Source organism: Parasteatoda tepidariorum, chromosome 1, assembly GCF_982258835.1.
Source record: "Parasteatoda tepidariorum strain Cologne lab strain chromosome 1, Ptep-v5.0, whole genome shotgun sequence".
Lineage (NCBI taxonomy): Eukaryota > Metazoa > Arthropoda > Arachnida > Araneae > Theridiidae > Parasteatoda > Parasteatoda tepidariorum.
Genome location: NC_141755.1, coordinates 2,767,673 through 2,784,991, shown reverse-complemented (window position 1 = coordinate 2,784,991; position 17,319 = coordinate 2,767,673). Strand labels below are relative to the sequence as shown.

At 30.7% G+C, this 17,319-nt stretch overlaps 1 protein-coding gene across 2 annotated transcripts in view; it reads left to right on the top strand.

Moving 5' to 3' along the window:
- The window catches only part of LOC107450033 (protein pangolin, isoforms A/H/I/S), a 155,015-nt gene that overhangs the window by 39,653 nt on the left and 98,043 nt on the right, over positions 1-17,319 (top strand). For both annotated transcript variants that reach the window (XM_021144539.4, XM_021144540.4), the window contains exon 3: positions 4,551-4,651. In XM_021144539.4, coding sequence (XP_021000198.1) covers positions 4,551-4,651 — 101 coding nt within the window. The remainder of the gene's footprint in view (positions 1-4,550; positions 4,652-17,319) is intronic.

Here is a 17,319-nt window from a genome sequence, read left to right as displayed (position 1 = left end):
TTTTAATTCCAAATCAATGAACCTTGAACTATAATATAAACCAGTGAACAGCAGAGTAATTATTCTTCAATTTATTTGCTTTCCAATTTCATCAGAAGTTAAACAAAGAAATAGTAATTTTACTATTCAAATGCAAAGGTATTATTTCCTTATTTGCTTTCAAATTTCTACATAAAAACTTGAGAAAAATCACTTTACTCCAATCAATGATTTTTGAAGCAATACAAATTAGTGAATATAACAAATTTATTAAAATAGCAAAGCTATTAATTTAGCAAAGTTATTATTTCTTTATTTGCTCTCAAGTTTATAGATGTATGAACTTAATAAAAATTACTTTTAGACACCTATCTGTGAACTTTGAAATAATACAAACTAGTGAATTTAATATATAAAAGTTATTATTTCCTCACTAAATTTCAACTATCGATAGATTACTATACCATATCTTGAAATTGCTTAATTTTGTAATTTAGCCAGTTGGTAAATAAACAAACCAAAATTATATCTTTTTTTATACTTTGTTATAAAAATTTAATATTCCTTGAAAATGTAAGTATAAAACAGTACTTACTACTAAAAATAAACCATAATTATTTATTTATATATATTTTTTTTCATTTTATTAAAAAAACTTAATTTTCTTTGAAAATGTATAACAAAAAGCAGAAGAAAAATTTGAAAAAAAAAAAAAAAAAAAATTCAGTGGATTTTTTTTGGACACATTTTGAAACACCAGTAATGATTTAAGTGAATATTATGAATTATGATTCTTGTTGGGAACTAAAGATCATAAATTAAAATCTGAAATCAAGGATGGTTGATGTAGGGGAGAAACAAAAAATTATTTCAATTTCTTGCTACTGTAGTTCAGTGCTGACAAATGAAACACTTGTGTAAAAGCTTTATCTGTCGATAAACTTTTATAACCGGAGAACAGCCGACCCTGAGTTTACGACTACTAATGTTCAACTCAGTAGACTTGTAATTTTGCACACCCAATTCAGAAGACAAGGGAACTTCTAGATCAAGTATTGGGAGAAATTCATGGAGGATTTTTCGATGGAACTAACCCGCATTTGCATTACAAGGAGAGGAAAACCACGAAAGCCTCCCGCGGTTAGCTTGATGGCAAGGGGACTCTAACCCATGATTCGTTATGATTATTTTACATTACTATTTTACAGCAGCACTGAAGGTACTATTTATAGATGGCACAAAATATATAGTCCAGTCTCCTTAACTTTTATAAATTAGTTACAACTATAATAAAGTGTTCAATTGAATTTTGTTTCTATTCATGGTGAGTTTTAACATCGTGTCATCAAGTTTCAGAATAATATGGTTCAACTCAACTTGAAAAAATACTTGCGTTTTAAAATATTTGAAGGATATCGCGATTTAACACACTCTAAAATTTTTATCGGTATACTGCCGCCGATTGCCCCCCCCCCCTAAACTATGGTGTATAAAAACTAGAATTCGTGTGATAATTAACCATTTAACATTTTAATTCGTGATGCAGTGCCAAGAAAAGAAAATCGTTACATTTTATTTTGTTTTTTCGCTTATTTTTCGGCACTGTCGGCATAGTCCACACTGTAAAAATGTCTTAGTAAAATTACGGTAGTAAAGAATACCGACTCTCAGGGTATCAGTGCCTTTTACCGTAAAATCCATTTTTACCGCAACATGTTACGGAACAGAAAAAAATTGACACACCGTAATTTTTACCGTAATGAATACCGTAAAATCACTGAGTCACTTTCATTAAATCAATATCAGTGTAAAAATGACGGTGAGGCATGAATGGATTTTTCAGATAATGCATCCTAAGTACCGGGACTTTATAAAGTATATTGATGCGGAATTTTTTTGCAGTGTAGCCACATCGCTTTTAGAAATATGAACGGCGTACTCATCGATTAAAAATCTAAGATCGCTAAAAACTAGATAAAATAATGAAAAATAAAATCTCCCGACCATTGTTCTCTTTTCCTTCCTAATAATCGTCCCATAGAAGAACCATTGACTCTTCGCTGTTGAGTTTCTTAAAAAACTTCAGGACACAGACACAACCTTATTTATAGCAAACTGTGGGGATGAAAAGAGAGAATAAAAAAAAAACAACAGGAAAACAGTGTGCGTGCCCCTGTATTTGGCCTCTTGCCAGTAAACTAGAGACATGCATAAATCAAAGAAGTCATTTCTGACTTCTCTCTTCTTATACTCAGGTTCAACGAGAACATAATCCGATTCTCTCCCTTCGCAAAATTTGTGTGTTTGTTTTGTTAGTCAACACCGAGACGATATTCGAACATTTTGTCTTCTACTTGTTTACATTTATATTTGAGAATGTTTGGAACATCCTAACGAATCGTTTGCTAAAAAATCTCTTAACGATTCAATTCCATAATCGGTAACGCTGAAAAGCTCTTCATAAAACTGGCTAAAAATACTATCAGATCATATTTTAATCGTAATCAAAAAATCGTTTTTTAAATTGTTCTAATATTTTTTTTAATTGTTATTTAAAACTTGTAAAATGGGTAATTAAGTTGAATGATAATCTGGTGTTCTATCTTTTGTATCTTAATAAATAATGTAGTATTATCTTTTTCTAGGGGAAAAAAAAAAAAAAAAAAAAAAAAACACGGAATCCAAACGTATAATACAGGCCTAACGCTTCCCCGTTCTCACTGTACTAATGGTATAGTATTTTCCACTCGTTTAAAACATCTTGTTTAGGACAGATTAAATACTCAATTAAAAGTCATTTTTCTTTCCTTTTATTTTTTCCATTAAGTACTTTTTTCCTGACACTCTTTTGTTTAATTGTTTTCTGTTTTATCTCGTTCTTTCTTCTTTTTTTTTTTGTAAAAAAGGAAGGATATTTTTTATTGATAATTTTTTCCCCCAATCTGTGTATATCTAACTGAAACATATTACAATAAAAAAAAAAAAAATTTAGAACTAATTTTTTTTAAATGTAAGGAAAATGCCTAAACGACATCTTTTTATTTAAGTAGTTGATGTATTTATGTAGTAGCATGATGGAGTATCCTAAAAATGAAGTGAAGAAAAAGCGTTTTTTCATGACGCGTGTCATGAATTTTAGAATTTTTTCACGCTCTAACAAAAAGTTATGATTATACAATAGAGTACCTCTTTGTCTATGCTATGTTATTATGACATTACCGCTATATGCAGTAATGACGCTGTGTTTTGGAAACACCTCCATTTATGAACACTTGAAACCCTTTTTCATCAGTCGTTGTTTCGTTTGCTGTAACTTTTCTTTTGGATTATTTGCATTATAAAAGAGGTTATATTATGAATGTTACAGCCAAAGAATAAAACGCCGGCATTCTGTAGAATGTCCTGGGCATTGTAATGTCAGTCGCTTTTATGCAAACTATGAGCATTATTTATAATACCTAGACATTCTATAGAATGACACGTGCTATTTCGACAAAGTATGAAAAATGGTTCTGATAAGACTTATAAAAATAACGCGTATTCCTCAAAAATAGAAATGGTATTCTAAAAAATAATGAGAGTATAGAGTGCTATTAAAAAGTCGTCCAAAACAAAATTTACGTCTTTCTTATGGATGGGGAACAAAATTTCCTTATAAAAAAATAAGAAATTAAAAGCATGATAAGCTTAAATGACATTTTGAATTCATTTTCATTACGTTCGAAGCGAATAAGAGATGTATTTCATACTTGACCGGTTTCTCATTTGGCATTCTATAAAGAGATTAGGAAATGTGTGAAATATGAATCTTTCATACATTGCAGCTGGTTTTTAGACATGATATACAGTTCCTAGGCATTCTATAGAATGCCGGATCCAACACTTTATCGGTAACATTGGTTATTGGGGGAAAAAATATCATAAATTTTTTATTTTAACTCCATAATGGCCAGTCACAAAAAGTGGTACATATTTGCTCATAGCAGTATATTTCTGTCTTTTACCACCTTTGCTTTCCCTGTGCTTTCACTTCAGATCTAAATAGAAATTATTGTGTTAAACAGAACCATTTCTCTACAAAATAAATCCTTAAGATGAAACTCTGTTGCTACCCATTTGTCTACGTTTAAAAAAGAAATTGTTGTTTTTTAATAAAACGGCACACAAAGTGGTGAAGAGAATAATTCTGCAATATGTTTGTATTTTGAAATTTTGAAGTATTTTAAACTTTATTGTTTATTTTTGGTTTACCTGACTCCCTGTTTTTATACTAATATAAATGAAACAGAATTTCTCATGAAGCTTTTCTCACACAGTATAGCTTCCTCGAAAGGACGGTCTATATTTATAATTTTTTTTTTATAACAACACGTTCTTGAAACTTTCACTTTTAGACTGTGAAATAAAAAGTATTCTGGTAGTTTTCATGGTATGTTTTCTGAAATGGACTCATGTTTACATATTATAAAAAGAAAAAGAGGCGAGTTTAAAGGTAAAAGTACTGCAATGAATGTACTTAGAAATTAATTAATACTTTCTGATTGATGATGTGTGATATTTATTCTTTGTAGGGAAAAGCTTCGATCACATACCACCCCATTCAGCAGGTCCTATTCCATACCTGGTATCCTCCTATCATCCACATAATGGATCTCTGGGACCCATGCCCATGGTGAGTACCCTCTTTCATTTAATAAGAAATTATAGAGATAGAAAATAAAGGTATAATAGCCATTATTTTAGAAAAGATTGAATTGACATGGTTTACGAAAAAGGGAATAAAATGACGCGTTTAATTGAAGCTTAAAACATACTTTTCACGATTTTAGATTTTCATGGGAGAGAAAAAAAAAAACGTTTTATTTAAGAAATATAATTTTACTGTGCTAACATAGGTTCGTGCCCTCGTCAGCAGAAATAAGCATCCCCTCTCCTCGCATTCTAACGAGAGAGTTTGGTTTTTAGCTTTAACTTTGACTTTTTTTGTAGCCTAATTTTAGGATTAAATTCAAATGAAAGCGGTAACTTTAAACAAAACAAAATTTTAATTTTCATCCATTTTATAAAATTTTGTGTAGTTTGGGTAGTTTTTCTTTAGAAACCTTTTGTATTTCTCTTCTATGGTCAATTTTTTTTCTTCCTATTCTTCCTTTCTTTGTACTAATTTCAAATTTTAAAATTTTCCAAACGTAATTTTTTGTTGCCTTTTTTTTTACATTAAAAAAATATGTAAACGGGGTTTTAATGTCGCACGTAAACATTCCTGTTTTCCCTCTTTCCCCTTGTCAGCAAAAATAAAAAATCCCAAAGCTTACATACACAGAGTACATACTTAATATTATGTCTTGAGCACAGGTGCTTACGTAATATTTAAATTGGCTCACATAATGAATATTTCTAAATCGAATAAGGTACTCTTTTTTTCTAATATTAAATTAGGATATAGTTTTGAAAATTTTTGTAATGTCCTCAACTCCTGGATTTTCATTATTAGACATTCATGATCTTATACTATAATTTCTCATTGTTTAAAAATTAATCAAAATTAATAATCTTTATCCAAGGACAATGTGAGATAAACTGTCCCCCTGTTTATAAAATAATAAGGAGCTGATTTGTACATTTCTCCTTTAAATTTAAATTTTCTATTCCCTTTTTGAAAATATGCTTAAATTTTAATTGAACAAATAATTAAGATTTAAAATTTTTAAAACTCATGATTATAGTAATGCTTTTTCCAAAATTTGTTTCGAGAATTTTATTAATCCATTTTCATAAGACGATGAAAATGTATCATTTCCTCTATACTCATTTTTTATCACAGTGAATAGGAAATTTTATATTTCATTATCGTAAATAGAACTGACCTAAGCTTCGGCGATGTTTGTTTTACCAAGTATTGCGTATTGTTTGATATTTTACAGATAGCAGATTTTCAATCATTTTCGGCAAACCTTTGTTTTTAGCGTAAATTTGATATTGCCTTTCTTTTTCTTCTTCATTTTCTTCTTTCTGAATTATGATATCTATAATTTAGAAATCGTTGTAACTTTTGAAACTTCTTTTTTCTTTTCCAGAAATTAATCCATGCGATGATATTGTCATCAATAAATAATATACATAATTTTGTTTCTATTCTTTTATTTAAAAAGCTTCGTCCTTTCATGCAGATTTAAATTATGCATCATTTCAAGGACAACTAATTTTTGGAAGAGTGTTTTTTTAAAAATACTTTAAGGTTACAATAAGTACTTTCGCTCATAGCAATAAACTTCAAGTAATAATTGATTTTGTAAATTAAAGAAAGTTCAATGATAAATAACTGTTTATCTTAGATCATAATAACTACAAGTAAGGGCAAATTCAAAAAATTATTTTTTGGAAGTGAGTCGTGTTTGCAAACTTTCACCTCTAATGCAGGCACCGGTGTTTCATTCTGTATTTCATAATCATACATTATTAAAATATGCTAATTATAATGTTTTACACTAATTTTGACTTTTTTTTTAACTAATACAAAATAATGGAGAAAAAATTACGAAAAATATATTTAATAAGAATTCTGAGTCAAAGAGTTAATCATTCATACTTTTTTTGGATAGCCAACTAGACTCGCTTTTAGCAGACTATGTAAATTTTCCCCAAATATTAGCATTGGATCGTTCTTGAATTTTGTTAATATGTATGTTTCCATTATTTATATATTTAAGCTGCCGGACTTCTCCTATTTTAGATAAACACCTTAGAGCTATTTGTTTATTTTTTTTTTGACAAGGAGGAGAGGTATTATAAGAAAAATGTACGACGCTGAATTTCCTTTATAAGAATTTTTTTTTCTGTAAATTGCAAACATAATTTTACCTGTGAGAAAAATATATTTAAAAAAAATCATGCGTAAGTACAAAGGTGACTTACTTTTGCTTTTTTCTGAAAAGGAAGAAAGGTGATCTCAAAATATGCTTACATTTAATAATTTTTATGTTGAAATATTTATTTCACGTAATATAAATGATGTGGATTTTGCCTTAGAAATACGTAGATAATTATTCTTTTTCATCGATTAAGATAAATGTCGATGCACAAAACGCTAATTTCTTGGAAAAATTCTTTAGATAATATTTTGATTCGAGTCATTGAAAGAGCAAGTTTATTACAGGGAGTTATGAATAGAGGAAAAAGTAAAAAAGTAAAATGGATATTAGTGAGTTGTAATATTCTAACGTATGAAAAAAAAATTTCGCAAAACTACTAAACTGATAACGGTGCGTTTTGAAAAACCCAACTAGAACCTTAAAAATAAACACACATTTCTTTTTTATCTTAGCTTTTTATCCTTCTTAATTGACAACTTTTGTAAATGAATCTCATTGTTCAGTCTTGTCTATTAGTTTTATAAAAGAAACACTATCCACCTAATTCAATCATTCATTACATCATAACGTAAAGTACTTCAAAATCGATAGACACAAGTAACGGCTTGTTTATAAAAGAACTCCTATACATCACCACCCTAAACGCCAGTAGCCATAAAAACGACGGAAACTCAATCTAAACATTGAGACCAGTCTCTAAACAATTTCTAATTCTTGCAGTCGAGTTATTACGCTTTCGACACGTGGACGGATAGAAAAATATTTGATGAGGGTTAAAAGCTCGATACACAAAATTCAGTGTTCTTGGAATTTTGGGAGGCGACGTTGTGATAAAGGGAGTTGTTTGTACTTTGTATCGAGCCGAAACCTTTAGAGATAACACACATCGTATGCTTTCTCCTCGTTCTAACTGTTTTCTTCTATAGTCGTAAGTGGGAAGATGATAAAAAGTAGTAAAAGGTCACCCCCCATCTAACTTATCACGATCTTTTTTTCATTATTGTTTCATTATTATTTTTTTTTAACTTAATAGTTCAGCTTTTCTTGTATGTGAATTGACGCTTTTGTTAGATCTATTTTCTTTGCCTGATTAAAAAAAAAGGGGAAAAAAAGCTACTTTGTATCTATTATATTTGAACACTTTTTTATTTTACATTCAATTAAGTTATGAATTAAGCTAGTCTTCCCTAAACAAAATGAATGTTCTAAAAAAATAAAGATCTATTTTAAACAATTTACGTGCTAGGCACAGACTAACTATTGAGCTTCTTCCTTTCCTGCCAATTTTCTTTTTTCTATTTATATTATTAATGCAAATTTATAACTTTTTTTAAAAAATGAAAATATTGTTTCTATTTTTTATTGTAAAATTCAATTTGCGTTTTATTAAGATGTTTCGAACATTATTATTATTTTTCGAATAATAACTATAGAAATCTTCAGCGTTTATAATTTGTAAAATTATAGAAAAGCTCATGCCCCAATGGCTTTGTGTGCCTAGATGTAAGTTAGGGCGTGTGTGAAAAACTTACAGATTTGAATAATGACAAATTTAAGAGAACATTTAGCGTTCTAACGATAATTTTAAAATTGAATAAGTTGAATTTTTTTGTTTAAAAAAAAAGAAATATATGGTTTTTGACTTATTTTATTTATTGATTATTAATTATACGAAAACTAAATGTTAGAATATAAATTTTTGCTCTTAACTTGAACTCTTAAGTGAACTTGATTTTCGGGAATTAGATTGAAACTCCAAATGGTTCAAGGATTATCTTATATTTTTCCATACTTTTTCATCCTTTTTTACTTCTAATTAGTTTCAAATTGTCCTGTTTAGCTCTCCCGAACAATTTTTGATTTACATTTTGATTTTTGAGGCACATAGTATTATAGCCTCATCTGACATTCTCATGACCGAATCCCAAGATTGACACCAAAATATTTCCGCCTTTTAAACCAATGTCCGTTGCCTAACAAAAACCTTAGTTCTAGTTGAATTTCTTTATAACCATTCCAGTACCTTTATATCCAGTATCAAGACCGTCATAACGGTTTTGAAACTGTGCTAGTTGTAAATGGTTGAAAAAACAGTATGGTTTTTAAACCATACTAGTTGCAAACGGTTTCAATACCGTAGAGATAAAAAAGTTTCATTACCGTAAACTTTACGGTTAATCGGAGGGACATACTGTTACCAGTTATTTTACCATAATTTTCGAATGGAAGTGTGTAGCAGTAACTTAAAACACCAATAGTGCATGTAATGCTATCTAAACTTGCTATCTAACTTGCTATCTAAACGTTTGTTACATATTTATAGATTTCGCCATGTGTTAATTTGCGAGAATAAATTTTATTTTCTCTCACTCAAAGAAGTTTTAAAGCTAGTTTTATGTTATTTACAAAAATATTACTTAAAACCTTTATCTATTCTTTTTTCTTCCGTTATGATTATCTGTTGTTCTCTGCGGAAGATAAAGAACTTTTAAGTGGCATGACAAGAATGTAAAATAAATTTGCCATAATCATAACAATTTGGTTATGTTAATTTTTCATTTCCACCTTTTGACATAATCGCCTCTGGTGAACAGTTTGTCCATATCATTAGATTTTTAAAACACTAATCATTTGGGTTTTATTAAGAGGAAAACCTTCCACGGTTTGCTCTATGGCGAATCGTGGTGATCCATATGCATCTGTGGTCATTTTGGATCGGCATTGTGACTAATGCTGACCAGAAGCTATGTATTAATTGATCTGTTATCTTCAGGTAATGATTGGAATCTATCAGTCTACAATCTGAACCTTTCTAGTTTAAAACTATGAAATGTTATTTTTTTAGTTGTTTCTACTTTTTTCAACCTTGAAGACACACTGACCACTCCTTTAAAATTTTAAATCTTGCCCTCATTTGAGAAAAAGAACAATGCTGAGCATTTCTTATTAGTATTATGATTACTTCTTATCTGTTAAGTTCAGCAATTGTTTTTTTATTCCTCTTTTGTATGAATGCCGATAGAGATTATATTCTTATCTACGAAAGACTTGTTTTGAGTACTTAATACAAAAGATAAACATTCTTTTTCTTCAATGGGCTTTTATATCTTTAGATACTAAACATCTTAAAATTTCGAGATAAGTTCTATCTTAATATGACAATATCAAAAATTTAAAATCTTGAGTTCATACTATAGAGATAATGCCACCTAAAATAAGCTAACAGTATCATCAGGGCTTCCGATAAGTATAAAGGTTGATCAGCATAAACGATTTTGATTTAATTGAACGTAAAAGAAGTATTAATTAGAAAAAGTGAATTGTAATTGAAACTATCTTATTCTCGTTTTTGTTCTAACAATAGCTACAAAAAAAAGCACTTTTGGCTTACAAAAGCGTTGGTAAATGTCATAATTTTGAAATCAACGTCATGATTGATGGGTCAGCCGGTCGCTTTCACTTCCGACTTTGAAATTATCATATTTAGATAGCCAAGCCATTAATCTGAAACTGGGTTTGCTTTATGTCGTCACAAGGACTGAACTCCGAACTACACAATGATAGCTTAGCACTTTACTCACTGTATTATCACATCTCCATTATTCTAATTGTATCTCAAATTCGCGAGATAGATTTATTTTATTTTATAACCGTCGTTGAACTGCTGACAAAATTCTGAGTTTACGACTATCAATGTTCAACTCCGTAGGCTTATAATTTTGAAATCAATCCAGAAGACAAGGAATCTCCCGGATCAAGCATCGGTACAAACTAGCCTGCGTGTTTTGATGGCCCGCATTGCGTATTCCGATTCTTTTAAGTAATACACGGTTCGTAAAAATGCAAGGTAAATGACGATATTGGTGTAGACCTCACTTTTCACTATTTTCGAAATAAACTAAAGAATTTCTTTAATAAATAAATAGTACTATTTTTGATGTTAGTAAAGAAAGGTATATTCAATTTTAACAGTCTGTTTTTGTAAAGACCGTTCCGTTTACTATGAGGACTTTCTGATTTCTTCATTTGAATAGATCAGCACAAATTGCACTCTTGAGAATCTGCGAAGGAAAGGTAAAGAAAATTACCGTTATTTATGGGACAAATTACTAAAGTTGTTTAATGTTGAGAAGATTATGCTTAAATGTCAACTTACGAACTTCCTGTTATTTTATTTATATTTATTTTATTTATTATCTATTTTATTTATTATCTATTTTTTATTTAAATTTATTTTATTTTATATTCAATTTATATTATATTTCAATAAATGCCCCGTGATATAGTGTAATGTTTAATATCAAGTATTTCGAATAGAACTAGAAAAAACTGGAAGGATTTTTGTTGAGTGATAGTCCAAAAACAGTCTGATTTCTGGGTTCAAGAGTGTGTTATGGTTAGCTTTACAACTTATATTAGTTTATTCCTTCCAAATCTCTGATAAAAAAGATATTATTCTATATTCTGTTTTTTTCAAATTTTCTAAAAATGCCACTTACTAAAATTCATACACTGATCTCTCAATGAATGATAATTTTTTGTTTGAAACTTATATTTCGTGAACTATTTGGATTTAAGAACTATTTATTATTTACTGGTAGAATAAAATAAGTGCTCAGGATTCCCCCATTGGGAGGAACGGTTTCACTATCATTATTGCTGTGTTTTACTTACTGGGTTGACGAGGAAGAAGAAAAAAAAAACACTTGAGTGGTTGGTTCTGCCAATGCAGATAATCCAGACATTATCAATTTTGGAGCTATCATTCATTCAGTCGATAAAGCATTCTGTTGGAAGGTGTCTAGGCACATGAATATTCTGAAGTACTCCCAAATTCATTTCTATAAAATGTTTTCTAATTCTTAACTCAAGGAAAATTCTTTTTAACACATTGTTTCAATTTATGAAATCCAGGATGGTATAAAATATTGCAAAAGCTATGCTCATTCTTTGAATTGTTTTACTTTACTTCCATATGCATTGGCAAAAAAGAATGACAGCTTTCGGAAAGGAAGGAAACATTTTAAATTCATGGTCCCGTTAAATCCATTTATTTTATTATCTTTATTTTTAACTTAACTCGAGATGATTAATATGAAGTATATTTTATATTTACTTTAAATTTTTTTTTTTTTAAAAGTTGTCATAAGTTGTCATATTAATTTTTAGAAAAACCGGCCTAATATCCGTATGGTTTATTCAAGTATTACATAAGCACCGTAAGGAGGAAGCAATATTTACGTGAAATCCTTAATTTACTCTATTTTATTATTATTATTTTTGAAAAAAAATCAAACAAAAGAAAACTTGGAAAAATTTTCAATTTGGAATAAAAGTTAAATTTGGGAGAAAAAATTTGTTTTATGATTTTTAAATATTTATCAAATGAATTTAAAAAACGTAAATTTTGTTTTGTACAAAATTGCACTTTAATTAGAATTTACTTGATCTGTTGTAATTTAATTCTTAGAATTAAATCACTTCAGTTCAAATCAGAGATAGTGAAAAAAATGCAAGGAGCAGTAAGGAGAGACAAGCATAATAGGTTTGCTGACAATAAGAAAGGAGAGGTCCATTCTCACGTAATATTGGAATCTTGCAAAGAAATTATAATAATGTATTGAACTGTTTCAATTCCAGTTGTGGACTATATTTAACTTCTAGAATGCTTCATGGGGTTCATCGTATGGTGATTTGGCATCGTATAATGATTGCAGAGATGTTATGGTTCAACGCAGAATTTCTAATAAATGTACATGTAAGATATTTAAAAAATGACACATTTTTGAGAAACCGTTCTCGTTTAGATGCATTGCAATTCCAGAGCGATGCCCACTTAAACCATATTGTATTGCAAAGTTAAAGATGTATTTAACCATCGTTCACTCGATAACCGTATACTATAGTTCGGTTAGAAAAGAAAATTCAACCCCTCTTCAAAGTTGCGTCAAATTTTATTTCACGGATATTATGCTTTAAAGGTGAAATGATTTTTCTGACGATGTTCTTAATGCCTCTCAATCTTTGAAACGATTCAATGGCACGAGATGACTTAAAAACACAAGTTCGGTACTCCTACAATTATCAAAGCATTTGTTTTCCCATCTATGGTTCAATTTAGAACATTTTTTTTTTCCTTCTTCTCCTAAACATTCTATCTCTGACCTTGCAAAAAAAAAATAATAAAAATAATGAGAAGAGCAGGACAGGTAGAAGCTTTTACTTCCCCATTTCCTAGAAGTAGGTTGTAGATGGGGAATCTGGTAGGAAAAAAAAAGAAGAGGGGGATAAGCAAAACTACTTTTGGGTATGAGGGAGGGGTACCACCCGTGGAAAAAAAGTTCAGACACTTGAGAACCTGTTTGGATCAATTTGTTTGGTTCTATTTTATCACTAGGGTCTCAACAAAACACCACAATTCTACGCTTACTTATCTCTTTGAGTAGTCTTAAAAAAAAAAAAAAAAAGACAGATTGCTAAAATTATTATCTTTCCCTATGCATATTTCTTTTCTTGATAATATATTTTTTTTCTTCCCTCAGTTATTTGGATAAATTTGAGGAAGAAGTTCGATATGTGTGATTCACTTATTTCAGTATTGTTCTCTTACTTTTTTCCCCATTAATAATCAACCCTTCTCGAGTATCAAGAATTTAATAAGTTTAATTAAGTAAAGTGTCAATGAATTATAAATTGATGAATCTTAATGACTACAATTTATGAAACGTTTAAAGGCTTATTTGTATTTATAGCTCAATAAAATTAAAAATTAAGAAATCCAGTTGTATATTACGACTAGAATTTTTAAATTTAATCATAATTTTTTTTGATCGAAATTGTTTAGCATTTTTCAAATTTCATATAGATTAATTTTAATTAATTAATTTTAATTTTTAATGCAAAGCATGAAACGTGGAGGGCCGCTTAAATATGACTTAAGCATCGAAAGGATGTGTGTTGACAAAGAAGTAATGTTTGGAAAGAAAAAAAAAAGCATCTCTTATAAATAACTGAAATTCAAACGTTTGAAGGAAAAGTTACCTTTAAAGAAAATCTCAACATAAACATAGGAAAGGGAAATATGGGGTTTCATTGTTTTTTGATCAGAAGGTGGGTGAGCTCTTAAAGTCAACTAAGATAATAAAATTTGAACAGTTGGTCTAAATACCGCGAGATACAAGGCCAGGATAGCCTGGTTGGTAGGGCACTGGGCTCCTGTTCAAAAGTTCGTGGGTTCGATCCCCACCAGCCGAAGACTTCCCGTGTAGTAAATGGTGCTCGTTAAATCTGCCGAGTCGCAAAGTCCTCTATGTTCCCATAACAAATCAATACCTCTTGGGGTACTGATCCAGGAGTTTCCTTGTCTTCTGGATTGGTTCAAAATTACAAGACTACGGAGCTAAACATTAGTAGTCGTAAACCCAAAAATTGGATCGGCTGTTCAACGATGGATATATATGATATGTGATATGTAAGATCCAAGGTCAGAGCCGCGATAGAGATAGAGCGTTCGCCATCAAATGGGGTAACCGTGTTCAAATCACACTCGATACGAATTCCGCATCCGGCTTTCACCGACCAACAGTGCTGACGTTGTGACGCTTGACGATTTCCTCAGTGGTAGACGGATCATGGGTTAGAGTCCCTTTGCCGTCGGGCTAACCTTGGGAGGTCCTTGTAGTCTTACTCTCCACGTCACGCAAATGCTGGTTAGTTCCATCAAGAAGGCAAATTTCTCCTAACACTTGATCTAGGAGTTGTTCTGTCTTCTGGATTGGGTTCAAATTTACAAGGCTACGGAGTTGAACATTAGTAGTCGTAAACCCAAGAAATTGGGTCGGCTGCTCACCGACGGTTATTAAGAACCAAGACCAGGATAGCCTGGTTGGTAGGGAAAATGGGCCCATGTCCAAGAGGTCGTGGGTTTGACCCCCGCCGACCGAAAACAGTATACCGTAAATGGTGACTGATACGCGTTATATATATTGTGTCCTCCATGTTCCCATAACAAATCAATACCTCTGATGTTACTGACGCAAGAGTTTCCTTGTCTTCTGGATTGGTTCAAAATTGAAGGTTACGGAGTTAAAGATAAGTAGTCGTAAACCCCAAGAAAATAGGTCGGCTGTTCAACAACGGTTATAAGATAAGAAGAAGAAAAAGGATCCAATTTCAAGCCAGGGTAGCTAAGGGGATAGAGCGTTTGCTTTCCAATGAGCTGGACCAGGTTCGAATCCCAGCGATTTCTGGTCGAATACCAGTTCCGCATCCGACTCACACCGACCACAGTGCTGACGTTAAATATCCTCAGAGGTAGACGAATCATGGGTTAGAGTCCCCTTGCCTTCAAGCTATCCATTGGAGGTTTTCGTGGTTTTCCACTCCGTGTAACGTAAATGTGTCTGCTAATGTTTAGCTTCGTAGCTTTGCAATTTTGAACCCAATCCGGAAGACAAGAGCACTCCTAGATCAGGTATTGGGAGAAATTTGTCTTCGTGGAGGACTTTTTAATGTTACTAACCCGTAAACCCGAAATTAGCTAACACGTTAACCCAAAATGAGGTCGACTGTTCAATGACGGTTGTAAAATAAAAAGATCTATGAATATAAATTTGATAAAATACTTTTTGTAAATTTCGATCTACCGTGTCAGGTTCAACTGCTTTTTAAGATATATAATTCCCACGACTCCTTGGTTGCAGAAATACACGCGGTTCGACCTAAATAGGTTACTATGAATTCATATTGCAAAGTGGTTTTTAAAAGCATGTTGTACTTCTAGTTCTACTTAGATCATTACAAATTTTTTGGAGTATTTAAAAAACAAAATATTTGTTATCATGTATATGTCCATTAAAGAAATTCTATTGACTACTAAATTTTCCCAAGCCTGTGAAAAGGACTCTTTCTATTAGTTTATCCGAACTAATCTGCTTTAATAACCCATAATTCTTTGAAATAAAATCACCACTACTAGATTTTCAAATCTCTTTATTTATCAACTCTTTCAATAGGAACCTAACAATCATTTTTAATTATTCAGTGCAAAACGAAAATTTTCCAAGCTCTAAAATAACAGTTTCTATTATTAGTAGTTAATGCAAGACTAATCAATTATAACTAGTATAAGCAAATAACCCATAATTCTGTAATGAGATTCAATCACCACTACCCGATTTCCACATTGTAACGATCTCATCTCGTTCAATAGGTCTGAGCAACCTACCAATCATTCTTAATTATCGCTTTGCAAATCTATTTTTTTTATATCGTTATTATTGCTGTAACGACCATTGCGTCACGATTTTATGCTGCACCCCCCAACCCCCTCCCGCAACAAAAACCACTAAAAAACAATCTTTTTTTTCTTCTCCCCTCTTTCTTCAAACTTAACTTCTCGCCTGAATTTGTTTTCATTGTTTTTTTTTCCTTCCTTCGGTTGTTATCCATCTCGTGGAAAACGAGCGAGCTCGTTTGTCTACTGGACCTTCGCAGACAGGTGGGTGTACCCCTGACGCCCGGGGGCCTAGAGAACGTAAAAAAGATCGTGATTGCATTTCTTAGGTGAAGGGGGGTTTAGGAAGTTGCTCTTAAACATGGTCATTTTCTTACTTTTTCTCATAGGGAAGGGGGAGGAGTCGTCACATTCTTTGCTATGTTTCGAACCTTGATTTTGTGAGTTGAGAAGGGGGTTTAATAGGAGTCCCGTTCATGAGTTCCGTTCTTTCTAGAATGGTTTTTTTATTTTGGCGTGTTATCGCTGATTTTTGGCGAACATTTAATGAGATAACATCTTGAAACATGACACCGTCTTGTTTTCGCTGAAATGCTTTTTTTTTTTTTTTTTCAATTTAGGATATCATAGTCATTTACAAAATGAAACAGTAATCGATGCAACAATTGGATTAATAAGTTAAATTTAAAATGAAATAAAATTCTTTTTCTATTCAAAGATTGTTTATATTTTAATGAAAGGTATTCTATTCAAGCACACGCGAAAGATGTATTAAATGAAACTTGCAATGTAAATAAAATGGCATACACATTCATTTAGTACAAAATGTGCTTTTTTTAAACTTTTTTCTTTTTAACCGAACTTGAACAATTATTAATTTGAAACATAATTTTAGGTTTAACTAAACTGGATACATATGTTTGAAATTGTTCTAGCATGAATTATTTTTCCCTAGTGCGATGAAGTTCTTAAAAAAAAATATTTCTCTGAGGGAAAAATTAGAAATAGTAAAAAGTAAAAAATATCAATAAAATTTTAAAAAATTAATTTTTAAAACTCATCTATGCTCAATTGGTATAAGATGTTTCCTTTAATACATTTATTTTCAAATTATTGTTGCTTATTTATCTTAAAAATTTTTATTTAAACGTATAATTGCAAAAAAAAAAAATTATAGTTGAATTTTTTTTTCCAGCCAAGTTGCGTAGTTAAATAAATATACTTATAACAATT